Genomic DNA, 13,914 nt, shown 5'->3' on the forward strand with positions numbered 1-13,914 from the left:
TGCTACTTTGTTATTAGTGTTAAGAAACACAGGTGATTTCTGTGTATTAATTTTGTGTCCCGTGTCTTTATTGAATTCATTGATTATTTCTAATAGTTTTTTGGTGGGGTGCTTAGGGTGTTCTATGTATAGTATTATGTCATCTGCAGATAGTGACCGTTTTACATCTTCTTTAGCAATTTGGATGCCTTTTATTTCTTGTTGTTGTAGCTAGTACTTGTTGAATAAAAGTGGTGAGAGTGGGGGGCACCTGAGTGGCTCAGTCAATTAAGCATCTGACTCCCAATTTCAGCTCAGGTCATGATCTCACAGTTCAGAGCCTGCTTGGGATTCTTTGTCTCTGCCCCTCCCCTGCTCTCTCAAAATAAATATTTTTTTAAAGTACTGAGAATGGACATCCTTATGTTATTCCTAAACCAAGGGGAAAAGCACTTAGTTCTTCACCATTGACTACGATGTGGCTGTAGGTTTTTCATATATGTATGGCCTTATTCATTTTGAGGTATGCTCCCTCTAAACCTACATCACTGAGAGTTTTTTAACATGAATTGAATGTTGAATTGTGTCAAATGCTTTTCCACATTTATTGAGATGATATGATTTTTATGGTTCCAGAGTGCTTTCAAGTTCAATCAATGTGTCACTCCAGGGAATGTGACAGCTGTGCAGAAAAACAACCTTTGGTAAGTGAAAGTGAATAGTGGGAGTCACCTGAGTTACTCATGGATGCTGTTTACCATTAGGAGTGCTTTCAGCACCAATAGCCCTATAGTGACTTAAGCCATTAGAACACTTATTCTTACCAGCTTTATTAAAATACAGTTGACTTATAGCATTGCATAAGTTTAAGGTGTACAATGTGATAATTTAATACATTTATATATTGTGAGACCACAATAAGGTTGGCTAACACTTCCATCACCTCATATAATTACCTTCTTTTGTGTGTTTGGTGATAAAATGTACTCCTAGCAAGTTTCAAGTACATAATACAGTATCGTTAACTATAGTTGCTGTGTTGATACTACACTTGATTCCCAGAGTTTATTCATCTTATAACTGGAAGTTTGTAGCCTTGACCGTCATCTCCCTATTTCCCTACCCTCCAGCCCCTGGAAACTACCATTTACTTTCTGAGGTTGCCTCCTTTCTGAGTTTAGATTCCATATATAAATGAGAACATACAGTTTTTGCCTTTCTCTGACTTACTCCACTTAGCAAAAGGCCCTCAAAGTCCATCCATGTTGGGAAAGGCAGAATTTCCGTCTTTTTTCTAGCTGAGTAATTTGGGTGTGTGTGCTTCCCCAATTCTTTATCTGTTCCTCTGCTGATGGACCTGTTTCCTTGTCTTGCCTATTCTGAGTAAGGCTGCAACGAACGTGGGAGTGCAGATGTCCCTTTGAGACAGTGATTTCTTTCAGATAAATACCTAGAACTGGGATTGCTGGATCATATGGAAGTTCTGTTTTTAATTTTTTGAGGAACCTCCATGCCAAATTCCAGAGTGGCTGTACCAGTTTATATTCCTAACAGTCCATGAGAAGAACCTTTATTGAATATTTAGCAATTCGTGGAATGAGGAGGTCCCAGGATCAGTTCAACAGTTCAATGATGTGACAGATTTAGGATCTTTTCTTTTTTCAAAGGTCATCCTCTATCGATTGGCCTTTATGGTCCATTGTCCCCTGGTTTAAGGTTGGGATTATGGCTGTCAAATTGACAAGCATCACAAAATACCTGAAGTATCTCAAACAGAAAGGATGGGGACAGGGGCATAAAAGATCTTTTGCCTCATGCAGTTGTTTAAATCAGGGGAACAAGTCTTATTCGCAGCTTCTCCAACAGATGTTATAGCTGGAATTGGGTAGCACGACCAGCTCCGATTAATCTCTGCAACATGCAGATTGTCCTGATTCATCACTGCAGGCCGGGATTCAGGCAGACTAAACAAAAATTGCACATTATGCTACACAGGTATACTTCTGGTAATAGCCACCTTTTGTGGATTAGCCTGTTCACACAGGCATAGGTACATCAAGTTCTGATTAAAGCAACAACAGTGTTTTGAGAAAATTATAAACTGTACGCGTAAAAAGGATAAACCCTCTCCAAATTACCTAATCTCATGTTTCCAGCTCATGTTTCTGGCTCCAGTTATAGCAACACCAGGCAGCACAGGGCAACGAAAATAGCATGGTCGGAGGAAGGCGGACCCTGACCCTGATTCCACGACTTATCACCTGTCACCTTGGAAAAGGTACTTAAGCCCTGCCCCTCACTTTTCTCAGTTGTAAAAGATGAAGATATTATCTTTCATGTTAAGGGAACTGTGAGGACTAAATGAGATAGTGAATGGAAATCATACAGATGTTTGATGACTAGCAAGTACAATTTGGCAGTTCCTGGGCCTGTGTGTAAGACAGCTGTTAGAAAAAATATTTCCTGCCCTCCAGGAGCTTAAGGGTAAGTGGGCAAACATTTGGAAAGGAAGTGTGTTAGAAGAAAGGGCATTAATACAACTAAGGGACATTTCTTTCAAATCGATATAAATTACGTTGCATACCAGTGGCTAAAAATAAAAATTCGTTCACTACCCTACTGAGGATTACTTGATTAGGTCCTGATGTAGCACTTGGAAGTAATGGCTGTTTTCTAAATAATAAAACGGTCATAGAAATTATGAGGAAACTTCCGGCTAATCTGCTAATGGAGCACTGTTTCTATGGGGTGATTATTTATAGAGCTATATTAAAACTGTGTGCTGTGAGAATAATCATTATAAAACAGGAGTTCACAGTTACTAAATACTTCTATCCCAAGTTTTGTTCCAAATACTTTACATGGATCAGCTCTTTCAAGCCCTCAACAATCCCATGAGGTGAGCAGTATGATCATCTCCTTTTTTCTGACCAGAAAATGAGGACCAGAGAGGTTACACGACTGTCTCAAGGTTGCAAAGCCGGTCATAGACCAAACCGGAACTTGAACTCAAGGATTCTGGCTCTGGAGCCCATGTTCCTGACAGCTCCACTGTACAGTCTTTGGGTGGAACCAGAGCTGGGATTAGCTGGTTCAGCTGTTGAAGCAAGGACAATACTGATTAGCCTGTCTCTATGAACAGGTGGCAGTTTGTCCTCAGGGACAGCTAAAGAAGAAGGTTTAGTTTTGCTCTACCTGTTCAGGAACAGGATGTGGATAAAGCTTGGATTCCTGATGGGGAGGGGTGGGGGAAGGGATGTTCCCATCACAGATGGGCCCAGATCACCCACCCTCGACCTCTTTAAATGGCTGCACTGTACGGGTAGGAGCAAGACTAGCGAATTCCATCTCTTCAACAGCCTTGTTGAAGCCAATAAATATTTGACTGAAACAAATATGAAGTTTAATTTCAGACATGGCAAGTTCAAACAAAACCTTGATATCAGAGTAGAAAAGAGAATTTGTTCTACCATGGGAAACAGTGTACCAAATACCCAAGTGCAAAAACAACTGTGCAGAAAGAAGACAAGTAACTTGAAGACACTTTATTAAGATCAAAGGTTTTCCATTACATTCATTTATAAATCTTTACTAGTTAAGACGAAAATAAATAATAAAAATCTAGATCTTCGAGAAGCTTTGAATAACAGTTTTTGTAAATCTGCGAAGATTACATGTTTTGTCGATTTTATATTACAATTTAGATACATTCAATCATTATACAATGCCAGGAATGTCAGCCTTACATATATTAACATTTATATGAGGAAGTAAAACAAGGGGGAAGAATATTTCAATTTTACCTTTTTATTTTTAAGCGATTTGATAATCATGGGAGTACAGAATTTCCTTCTTGATCTTGGATTTTAAATCTATGGACTTAAAAATACGAACATTCCTCTTCTCCACTGGTGGCTGACACTCTGTGCTAGGAGCCGGCTGCTCCAAGAACTAGTGCATGAGGAGCCCCACACGCATCTCTGTGGGCGTTGGAGGTCTGGGTGCAGACAGAGTCCAGGGCCTTTTGCTACAATTGTCAACAAGCCCGTGGCCCTGCCTAACTCAGTTTTAACCTAAGCTCTAAGCATCCACGTGGCCATATAAATGTCACTTACAACACCATGTAGACTATCTAATAAAAGATTCCTTATCATTTTTAAAAGAACATTGCTCGGCTCTAGTGTGAAAAGGGAGAACGGTCTGGACAGTTAGATTTTCAAATAACACCCCATTGCTACCGACAGCAAAAAGCACTCAGTTTCCATAACATTACACTTACCCTCTACCTCCACGGTAAAGAATGTGGACTGCCTAAATTATTCAGACCACTGCCTAGATAATTACATGTTTCCCATTACTCTTCGTACAGGAAGTCTTGATTTATAGGAAATTTTAGTCTGTGTTCAAAGAGGAATATATTCTACCCAAACTCTCTACGTAAGACTTGTATTTTCTTAGAGCAGCCATATAACTTTACGGCTTTAGCATCAGATCTGGGGACCCTTTTCCCCGCTATCTTAAAAAACTAAATTGTTTGCTATTTAGTTAATAAACATAGAACTTGCTATTTGGATCATGTTAAGTAACATTTAGTCTGATTAGTGTGTGTATCAAGGCTATTGCAGTAGAGTTTTTGTCTCTGTTTCTAATGTGAAATCTGACCTGTCTGAAGGAAATCCAGTGGATAATGCTATGTCAAATGTGCCGTGCACATAGAACACGCTTGTGAGTCTGTGTATGAACAAAGGTCAAATATTTACATGGAATGTTGACCCTGACATATACAACTATTTTAAGTTACGACATCTTTACATACAATTTACTTTACGAATAGCTCCATTTGATAATTAAAAAAATATGCCTTTCAAATATTTCATAAATATATAAAATTTCACTACGTTCTATTTTTCTTTGAACATGACATCTAAACTCTCTTTACAAATCAACAAACAAAATATTTTCTGTTTGGAAGTTACAGATGCAGTGAGTTTTGATTGGCCGGGTCTTACTGCAGGCAAGAATGACATGACATGTTCTCTTATACAACTTATGGTCATTTTACGGTCTTGAGCTACGTGAATTGTTTGAAGTTCAGTAGTAACCAAGAAAAATGAGAGCCCATCTAAATATTTACAATACAAGAGTCTGTCTTAAAAGTCTAGAAAAATGGCAAGATTAGGACGGTATCTGACCAGTGTTAAGAATTATTTTGATGATGCCGAGGTAAGTTAACATTACATGAAAAGTTTTCTAAAATATGTCGTAGTGCAATTTAAATATATGATCAATTGCACAGGTGAAAAAGGATCACATTTTTAACTGTATCAGTTAAAACATCTACTTTTAGATGTAATGTAAAACATCTACTTTTAGAATAGGTATCACATTCTTACAATTTATTAGGAAAATCCAAAGCCAGCTAGAATCACCTCTTCGGTGACTCTAGAACTCCTGTTTGAGGATTGACAAATAAAAACGTCCTTTATAATCGTTACTTGCCCCAAGATATTACCATCCTGATAAAGAATACCATAAGGAAAGGCTTTTAGTTACGGATATAATCATTTTTAAAAGTCCATCTTCCCTTCTTAAACATTTGAGTCACTGATATGTAGTCATGAAAAGGCCTTCTCAAGCTATAACACGAAGGCCACTGTGAATATATTGTATATATGTAAGAAAAAGGTTGCACTTTAAAATAATAAGGGGATGCCTTACTGTTAGCCTGGGTAAATCTATAATGACCCATCCAAAGAAGAGCAAAGATGTCCTGTTTCTTTGGAGCTTTTCAAGGCTGCTAACTTAATACCTTCAACTGCTAACCCACAAACTTGATGGCAGGGCCCACGTCTGAAGCACTGAACTCCAATATCTATTCTCTAGCTATTTCTCTCTAAAACGTCCAACCTCATCTTGGAGCTAGAACTGCATGTTAAAGACAATCAGAAGGTTCAAAGCTCTGCTCAGAATACGGTACTGTGCGGATTTTGATTTTGGATCTTATACTCAAATATTGTGTTTGAAATAAGGCTGTAAAAAGATACAAACAAAACCAGCATTCAGTTTTAACCAAGATTGCACATCTACAACAGTGATATAGATTAAAAAAAAACCCTACCACCAAAATGGTAACTGATTCCATCATGCACTCTACAGAAAAGATGCTCATGGGACCTCCCTTAGTTATGAATGTAACCAGCTCACTGGAACCCAGTGGGTTTCTGTCTCTAACTTGTCAAAAGTTGTCTTTAGCTCATTGAATGCCACGGTGAGGTCATCATTTACTATAATTTTGTCAAAAAGATGGCCATATTGACTTTCCATTATCTGTGCAGATTTAATCATTTCCTGAAAGTCGTCTTCCTACAAGGAAGTAAAAAAAAAAAAAAAAAAAAAGATTAACCAGGCAATTACATCACTTTACACGGATGCAAACATTTCCACAACTGGTTTACTGAATGCTATTCTGTGTTCATTCTTTCATCTCAGCCACAAATGAAAATGACCCTCTTGAACAACAAGTTCTTCAGAGGTCATAGCTTCTAATACTCTCTCTCTGATCTGTTTGTAACTAAACTGCTCTGACAGAGTCAAAATTCCCACCTTTCCCAAAATTCGGGATTGTCAGTCACTAACTTATCATTACAGGGATGTTTTGCTCAATAGAACATAAAGATCTATTCATAGAAGCACAAAAAAGCCATTACAGTACAATCACTCAAAATGTATGTGCCTGGATACAATCTATCTTTTATCGGTTTTTGGATCACACTGTCTACTACATCTTCCAAAGGCAGTGGCTACTGCACGTAGGATTTTGAGCAGCACTTATGTCTTCTTACTAAGCATCATCGTACTTACCGTAAAGGGCTTTGCAGCACCCTGGTCATCTCTGCTTGAGATAATCTTTGCATTTTTCCTTGTCTCCCTCAAACGCTCTATTGATGGAGGCTTTATAAATATCACGTAGGGCTTAAATTCTAGGGTCCTTAAGTGTTTCACTGTCTGCAAGGAAGAAAAGCAGTTTTCTTACATTTCTTTATAATGTCATGAGTGAATTTTACAGTCAAACTGAAGTTTCTTTCAAAGGAGAAAATTCCTTAAAATTATCTAATTCAGGCCAGTAGCTCTTTCAATATATTATTCAATTAGTTGTTGACAATAAATATTAATATCAATAAATTATATATGAATATATGTTAATGATATTAGTAAGTAATATTATAGAATGTTGAATAAATTATTAATTAATGAATATCAGTATTAATGAATACCCCTGAAAAGATGTCAGAGCACAGAACTTGCCTTTTAAAATGTTTTGAAATGTCATAATACTGAACAGAAGCAGCTAAAAATATCATAAAACTGGTTTTTAAATCAAATACTTAGAAGATGCCGTTGAGTTAAAAAGCTGTCTGCACATGAAAGTCTTCCAAACATCCCATGTAAGCCTTTTCCTGATCTCACACGAGTTCTCCTTTTGTCCTTCTGTCCTTCGGAGTGTCCTAAAAGGGCAAGCTTCCTGCTCTCCATGAAGCTTGTCAACACTTCCCCGTCAATATTTTATATTATTTACACTACGCTTCTGAGGACTCATCTGCAGTCAAGGGGGATTGGTAAAGGGGTGGGAGTTAAGGGATACTCTTGAGCCATAGTCAGAGCCTCCCTAGAATGTGAATACAAATCACAAACTCCCCTGAGGAGTTAGGCAGACAGGTTATGTGGGGTGGGGGTGGGGAGAGATGGGCTGTACGGCTGGTGAGGCTCTGTGGACATACCGCTGGAACCACGCTGAGGGATTTGGACACAACAAGAGCCAGGGCACCGGCAGAGAGGGGTTGTATAAGCAGAAGCATCCTATTCCTCATCGGCGCCCAAGTTAAGGAGTCAATCACCCTACTGATTCTTGGGACTCTTTTTACTTCAGACTCATCTTCCTGAAGAGAAGCCAAGGGCTTCTCTGGGTCATTATGGCTCTTGGAGGTTGTGCACCCTAAGGTGTACCCATCAGTGAAGTGAGAATCTGTGATCCCTGGGTAACAAGGAAGATGCTACAGGTTGGATCTCTGCTGGAGGATATGTGGTTCGACAAGAACTGAATGGCTTCATCCACTGGCACCCTCAGTCCAAAGTGTTCACAAGCGTTCCCAGGATGCTGGCAAAGATCTCCCTGACAGCTGCGAGCACGGTCTCGTTCAGTATAATTCCTGTGAGACGCCCCACAGCTCTACGTGGGGGGCTTACACTTCTAGGATATGTATAGAGTCAAACTCAAAGAGGGCCAAGAACCAAAATGTCCATTGTAAAAATTGCAAACACTTATAATAATACATGATACTTAAGAATACAGTATACTTGGGGTGTGCCTGGGTGGCTCAGTCGGTTGAGCGTCTGACTTCAGCTCAGGTCATGATCTTGCAGTTCATGAGTTCAAGCCCCGCATCAGGCTCTGTGCTGACAGCTCAGAGCCTGGAGCCTGCTTCAGATTCTGTCTCTCTCCCTCTCAATCCGCACCAGCCCTGCCCACCTCTCTCATGCTCTGTCTCTCAAAAATAAACATTAAAAACAGTTCGTTGTTCACTTACGTGAGGCTGCACGTCCAACAAACAAACTTTGTTTTTTGCCAGGACAGAACGAACTGAGTCAATACTTGTGCCGTAGTAATTGTTTTTATATTCCCCATATTCAATAAACCTGTAGGAAATCGGACATGTGTCAGAGCCATTTGTGAATTAATTATACACATAAGTGGAAAGACATAATTCATATATATAAACGATATTCTTGCTGAACATGTAATTTTCTTTTACTGTGTTCAATAAAATAAATAGGGCCAAGTACTCCAGAATGTCAATTTAAAAAAATCTTTTATTTTACATTTTCACATCAGTAACACTTGCTTGTATTACACTGAAACAGAAAAAAGTACTTTAGTCCACCAGTACTCTGTTTGCCATCACCTCTTTTTCAGAACTAATGCAATGCAATAAAACAGTGAATAAACCAAACAATAGAAACTACTGAAATTTCACCATGCGCTACGGAATAACCAAGCTCAGCTTTAGAACTACAGCGGGAACTGGTTGGTGGCTAATGGAACCAGGGCAGCCGATTATGTGCTATAAAAACACAATCGCCGTGCCAAACGTGGAAAAAAAGCATTTTGATGTTTCAATAAAATCCCCAAATCCTACATTAAAACACACATTGCTCCCCAACACCCTCCATTATCCATGCTTAAGCAAATGGAAGACCTGGGGAGGTGGAGGAAGCCGAGCTGGCCAGGGGATTTAGTACAAGCAAGGCGATTAACATTATTTTAATTTTTTTTTTGAAGAGTCAGTGAGGGAGAGAAGTGTGTGTGGAGGAGAGTGTGGACGTAGGGATCTATGACATAGCTGTTAGTTTTCTGAAATAAAATTCTATTCACATATGTTAAGATTCAATTAGTTGAGGTCACAATAACATACTAGGAACATTCCCTCATTTTTCAAAATAATTCCTACACGCTTAACTCACCACAAACACAGAAGCTCTAGGTTATTAAAAAATTACAGGTGAAGATTGGTAACAAGTGTTATCACCTTCTTATCAGTTTCAAATATTATAAAACTGAAAATATATTTCAAATGGCTCAGTTGCCTAAAACTGGACACGTAGGCACATGCTTAAAAACAATGGTCACACAAAAAAACTTCCACATACTTGTTATTTTGTACATCTGTCTCAAACAAATGCTTGGAAATGAAAATATATTCCACACCGTCACTCTCCTGGCTTCTTCTTGCTCTGGTAGTGTCTGTGATTTAATTAAAAAGAGTTTACAAAAGTCTGTATCAACCATCCTGAGGAACATACTGAAAAAGAAATCATCATGTATTAAAAGTGCTTTTTCATAAACCAGACTTAAAAACTCTCAAGAAAGCCAATTAGCCAATAAAGTGTCATTAATTCAGAATTTCCATCGATATAAAAACATATTGAAGATCGATTCAAAATTAAACTGCATTGTGTCTGTGCTATTCATTATCTTGAAGGTGCTCTAATATGTTAATTACATAAAAAGTTATCTTAACCCTCGAGGAAAAACTCGTTTCTTTCGCAGATAATATGCTTATTATCATACTTATTATCATATTCACTGAAGCAAGTCTAACGCCCACTAGGTTGTAAGGTAAACTCTGAAATGACTTTACTCTTCTACACACAGCAGATAGGGAGGATGCCATCAATAACTGAACGAAGTCAAAGATCTCCAGGTGCCATTCATTCCTCCTTTGCAAAAGTATAAACACCTTCTTAGAATACTACTGAACCCCCAAACATTCAGTAATTTTACCTATTTGCTACTAAATTATAATGGAGGAGAAAACACAAGGACTAATTTTAAAACGAGAACCAAACCTAAGGAGTTGCAGTGCCGATATGGCACGTGAAAGACTGACTACGGCCCATCTTTCCTACTGATTACAACTAAAAACTCTGCGCCCAAGACAAACTATCTGAGCACTTTATTTTTTATTATTATTTAAAAATGTTTATTCATTTTTGAGAGACAGAGACAGCCCACAAGTGGGACAGGGGCAGAGAGAGATAGGGAGACACCGATTCCGAAGCAGGCTCCAGGCTCTGAGCTGTCAGCACAGAGTGCGACATGGGGCTCGAACCCCTGAACCGTGAGTTCAGAACCTGAGCCGAAGTTGGATGCTTAACTGACTGAGCCACCCAGGCCCCCCCCCCCCCCCAGCACTTTTAAAATAAATAAAGCAGGTTGTGTCGGGAAATCAACAGGCATGGGGCAGAGTTTTAACTTTTATTTCCTCTTTGTTTTGCCCTGAGGGTGGGAACAGTCACAGAGCATCATGGTGTTATGTGTGACTTAATTGCAGAGTAGGAGCCCTTATTAAAAAACAAAAAAGTCCTTAAAAACTGAAGTGTGTGGAGGTAATCCAGGAAGATTGGAGGAGATATTCTAATCCTGAGTAGGAAGGAATACTAGCTGAAGAAGAAACCCTGAGCTATACACATGCAGTTTGGACTCCAGCTAACATAGCAACATTTTACAACAGAGTTTAGGACACAGAAGTGTCAGCCTAACCCCTCAATAACAGCAGCACAGAACACATCCAAACCAACATAGAAAAGGCTTATTAGAAAACTGAGCTGAGATGTGAACTCTGTACACCAGTATCAGACTCCCCCGAACTACATGTGACAGAGATGACCCAAACCAGTGTAGCAAGAGGTTTAGAGAACTGAACTGAGGGGCACCTGCGTGGCTCAGTCGGTTGAGCGTCCGACTTCGGCTCAGGTCATGATCTCGCGGCTCGTGAGTTCAAGCCCCGCGTCAGGCTCTGTGCTGACAGCTCAGAGCCTGGAGCCTGTTTCAGATTCTGTGTCTCCCTCTCTCTCTCTGACCCTCCCCCATTCATGCTCTGTCTCTGTCTCAAAAATAAATAAACGTTAAAAAAAAAAAAATTAAAAGAGAACTGAACTGAGATTTAAACCACAACTCACAATGAGACAGAACTTATAGTCTAAACATAAAATGCTTGATTACTTGCTAAAGTAAAAACATTCTCCAGAATGTTGATTCCCCTATATAGTCTGCTTGCTTTACTCATTTTCAAAGTGCTCAGACAGTTGTCCTGGGGCCAGAGTTTTTAGTTGTAATCAGCAGGAAGGATGGGCTGCTTGCCATATTCGCACTGCAACTCCTCAGGTTTTTTTGTTTTTGTTTTTGTTTACATTTATTTATTTTGAGAGAGAGAGAGCATGTGAGCAGGAGAGGGGCAGAGAGAGGGAGAAAGAGAATCCAAAGCAGGCTCCATGCTGTTAGTGCAGAGTTCGATGTGGGGGTCGATCACATGAACCATGAGATCATGACCTGAGCTGAAATCAAGAGTCAGATGTTTGACTGAGCCACCCAGGAGCCCATTTGTTTCTAAAGTTAATCCTGTATTTTCTGTTCCATTATAAGCAGGACCTAGAGTTGATACAACATTGCATTCATAATATCCAGAATGCAATTAGGGGCGCCTGGGTGGCTCAGTCGGTTAAGTGTCAGACTTTGGTTCAGGTCATGATCTCGCAGTTCGTGAGTTCAAGCCCCGCGTCGGGCTCTGTGCTGACAGCTTAGAGCCTGGAGCCTGCCTCAGATTCTGTGTCTCTCTCTCTCTCTTTGCCCCTCCCCCAGTCAGTCTCTCTCTCTCTCTCTCTCTCTCTTCTCAAAAATAAAGATTAAAAAAACTTAAAAGAAATTATTCAACATACAAAAAACACACATAAAATAGGACCAGTTCTCAAGGGGAAAATGATAGATGGCAACTCTGAATGAACAAGAAGTTAACTAGGACTATCAAGCAAAGAATAAGGCAACTATTACAACTGTGTTTTATAAGGTAAAGGACAATACACCTGAAATGAACGAAGATATGCATTCTTAGAGAAATGTAAACTATAAAGAAGAACCAAGTGGAAATTTTGGAACTGAAATATACAATATCTAACAGAAACAAATCACTAAGTGGGCTCAGCAGCAGAATGGAGATGACAGAGAAAAAAACCAGTGAACTTGAAGTAGGTCAATAGAAATTATAAAATCTGAGCAACGAAGAAAAAAAGACTGAAAAGATATAAATGGAGCCCCAGGGACCTGTATAACATATGTGTAATCCGGATGCCAGAAGGAGATGAAAAAGAGATTGAGGCAAAAAAAAAAAAAAAAAAAATGTATTTGAAGAAATAACAGCCAAAAACTGCTAAAATTTGGTGAAGACATAATGTTTACAAATTCCCAAAGTTTCAACAAATCTCAGATAGGATAAGTTCAGAGAAAAATCATGCCTAGACACTAAAACCAAAATACTAACAGCCAAAGATACAGAAAAACATTTTGAAAGCATCTAGAAAAATCCAATACAGTACATGTGAGGAATACTGATTCCAGATTTATTGTATTATTATAAATCATAAAAATAAGAACTCAATGAAATAATATCTACACTTAAGGTACTGAAAGAAAAGAATTTCACCCAAAATATCCTTGAGGAGAAAAAGGCAAAATAAACACCTTGTTAGAAGAGAAACCAAGAAAATTTATCAGCAGATGTGTTCTAAAAGAATATTCAAGGAAGGTTTTAGGCTAAAAGGAAATGTTAAGAAGGAAATCTATATCTTCAAGGAATGAAGAGCAACAGAAAGAATGGTTGAATAGAAATAGAAGTTTGCTTTTTTCCTCTTAAGTTCCTTAAAATATATATTAAAATATATATATGTATATATTATATATACATATACAACTGATTTAAAAGTTTTAATATTATCTGGTAGAGTTTCCAATGTATGCAAACATGATATATTTGTCAGTTACCACAAAAAGGACTATATAATTGAAAGGTTTCTATATTTTATGTGAAATGGCATGAAGATCACTCTGAATGATTAGGTATAAGCATGTTGTAATCCCTACAGCAACCAGTAACAAGTAATACAAAGACATACAAGCAGAGAGCAAATAGGTAAACTGAAATGGAACGTTAAAAACCATTCTAATAATAATAATAATAAATAACAGTAGAAAAGAAATAAAAAGCAGAAGGCAAAGGATAAACAGAAAAACAATAAAATAGTAGCTTAAATGTAATCATTTTCATAATTCGGGAAATGTTAATTGGTTTGTATACTCCAATCAAAAGGCAGAGATAGAAAGGGTGATGTCTATTAAGTCTGTAAGAAAGACACATTCACTACAAAGACACAGATAAGTTGAAAGTGAGCAGATGGAAGATAGTACATATACCATGTAAACAGTAAGCATAAGGCAGCTGAAGTGGCTACTTTAATACCAGATAAAAGAGATTCCAAGAAAAAGAGTATTACCAGAGATAAAGAAGAACACTTCATAATGATAAAAGAGAAAATTATGAGAATTAT

The 13,914-nt window shown here is 38.3% G+C and overlaps 1 protein-coding gene and 1 long non-coding RNA gene across 4 annotated transcripts in view; one reads left to right on the top strand and one right to left on the bottom strand.

The window, feature by feature from the left end:
* The window catches only part of LOC125920032 (uncharacterized), a 124,099-nt gene that overhangs the window by 74,276 nt on the left and 35,909 nt on the right, over window positions 1-13,914 (top strand). For all 3 annotated transcript variants that reach the window (XR_007456918.1, XR_007456919.1, XR_007456920.1), the window contains 2 exons: window positions 616-683; window positions 2,136-2,257. This is a non-coding gene — a long non-coding RNA (uncharacterized LOC125920032). The remainder of the gene's footprint in view (window positions 1-615; window positions 684-2,135; window positions 2,258-13,914) is intronic.
* MPP7 (MAGUK p55 scaffold protein 7) overlaps window positions 3,436-13,914 on the bottom strand; it is a 295,481-nt gene continuing 285,002 nt past the window's right edge. Inside the window, exons 14-17 of the mRNA XM_049626949.1 lie at window positions 9,685-9,778; window positions 8,565-8,673; window positions 6,841-6,984; window positions 3,436-6,342 (exon numbers count right to left, since the gene is read on the bottom strand). Coding sequence (XP_049482906.1) covers window positions 6,163-6,342; window positions 6,841-6,984; window positions 8,565-8,673; window positions 9,685-9,778 — 527 coding nt within the window. The 3' untranslated portion in view covers window positions 3,436-6,162. The remainder of the gene's footprint in view (window positions 6,343-6,840; window positions 6,985-8,564; window positions 8,674-9,684; window positions 9,779-13,914) is intronic.

Source organism: Panthera uncia, chromosome B4, assembly GCF_023721935.1.
Source record: "Panthera uncia isolate 11264 chromosome B4, Puncia_PCG_1.0, whole genome shotgun sequence".
Classification (NCBI taxonomy): domain Eukaryota; kingdom Metazoa; phylum Chordata; class Mammalia; order Carnivora; family Felidae; genus Panthera; species Panthera uncia.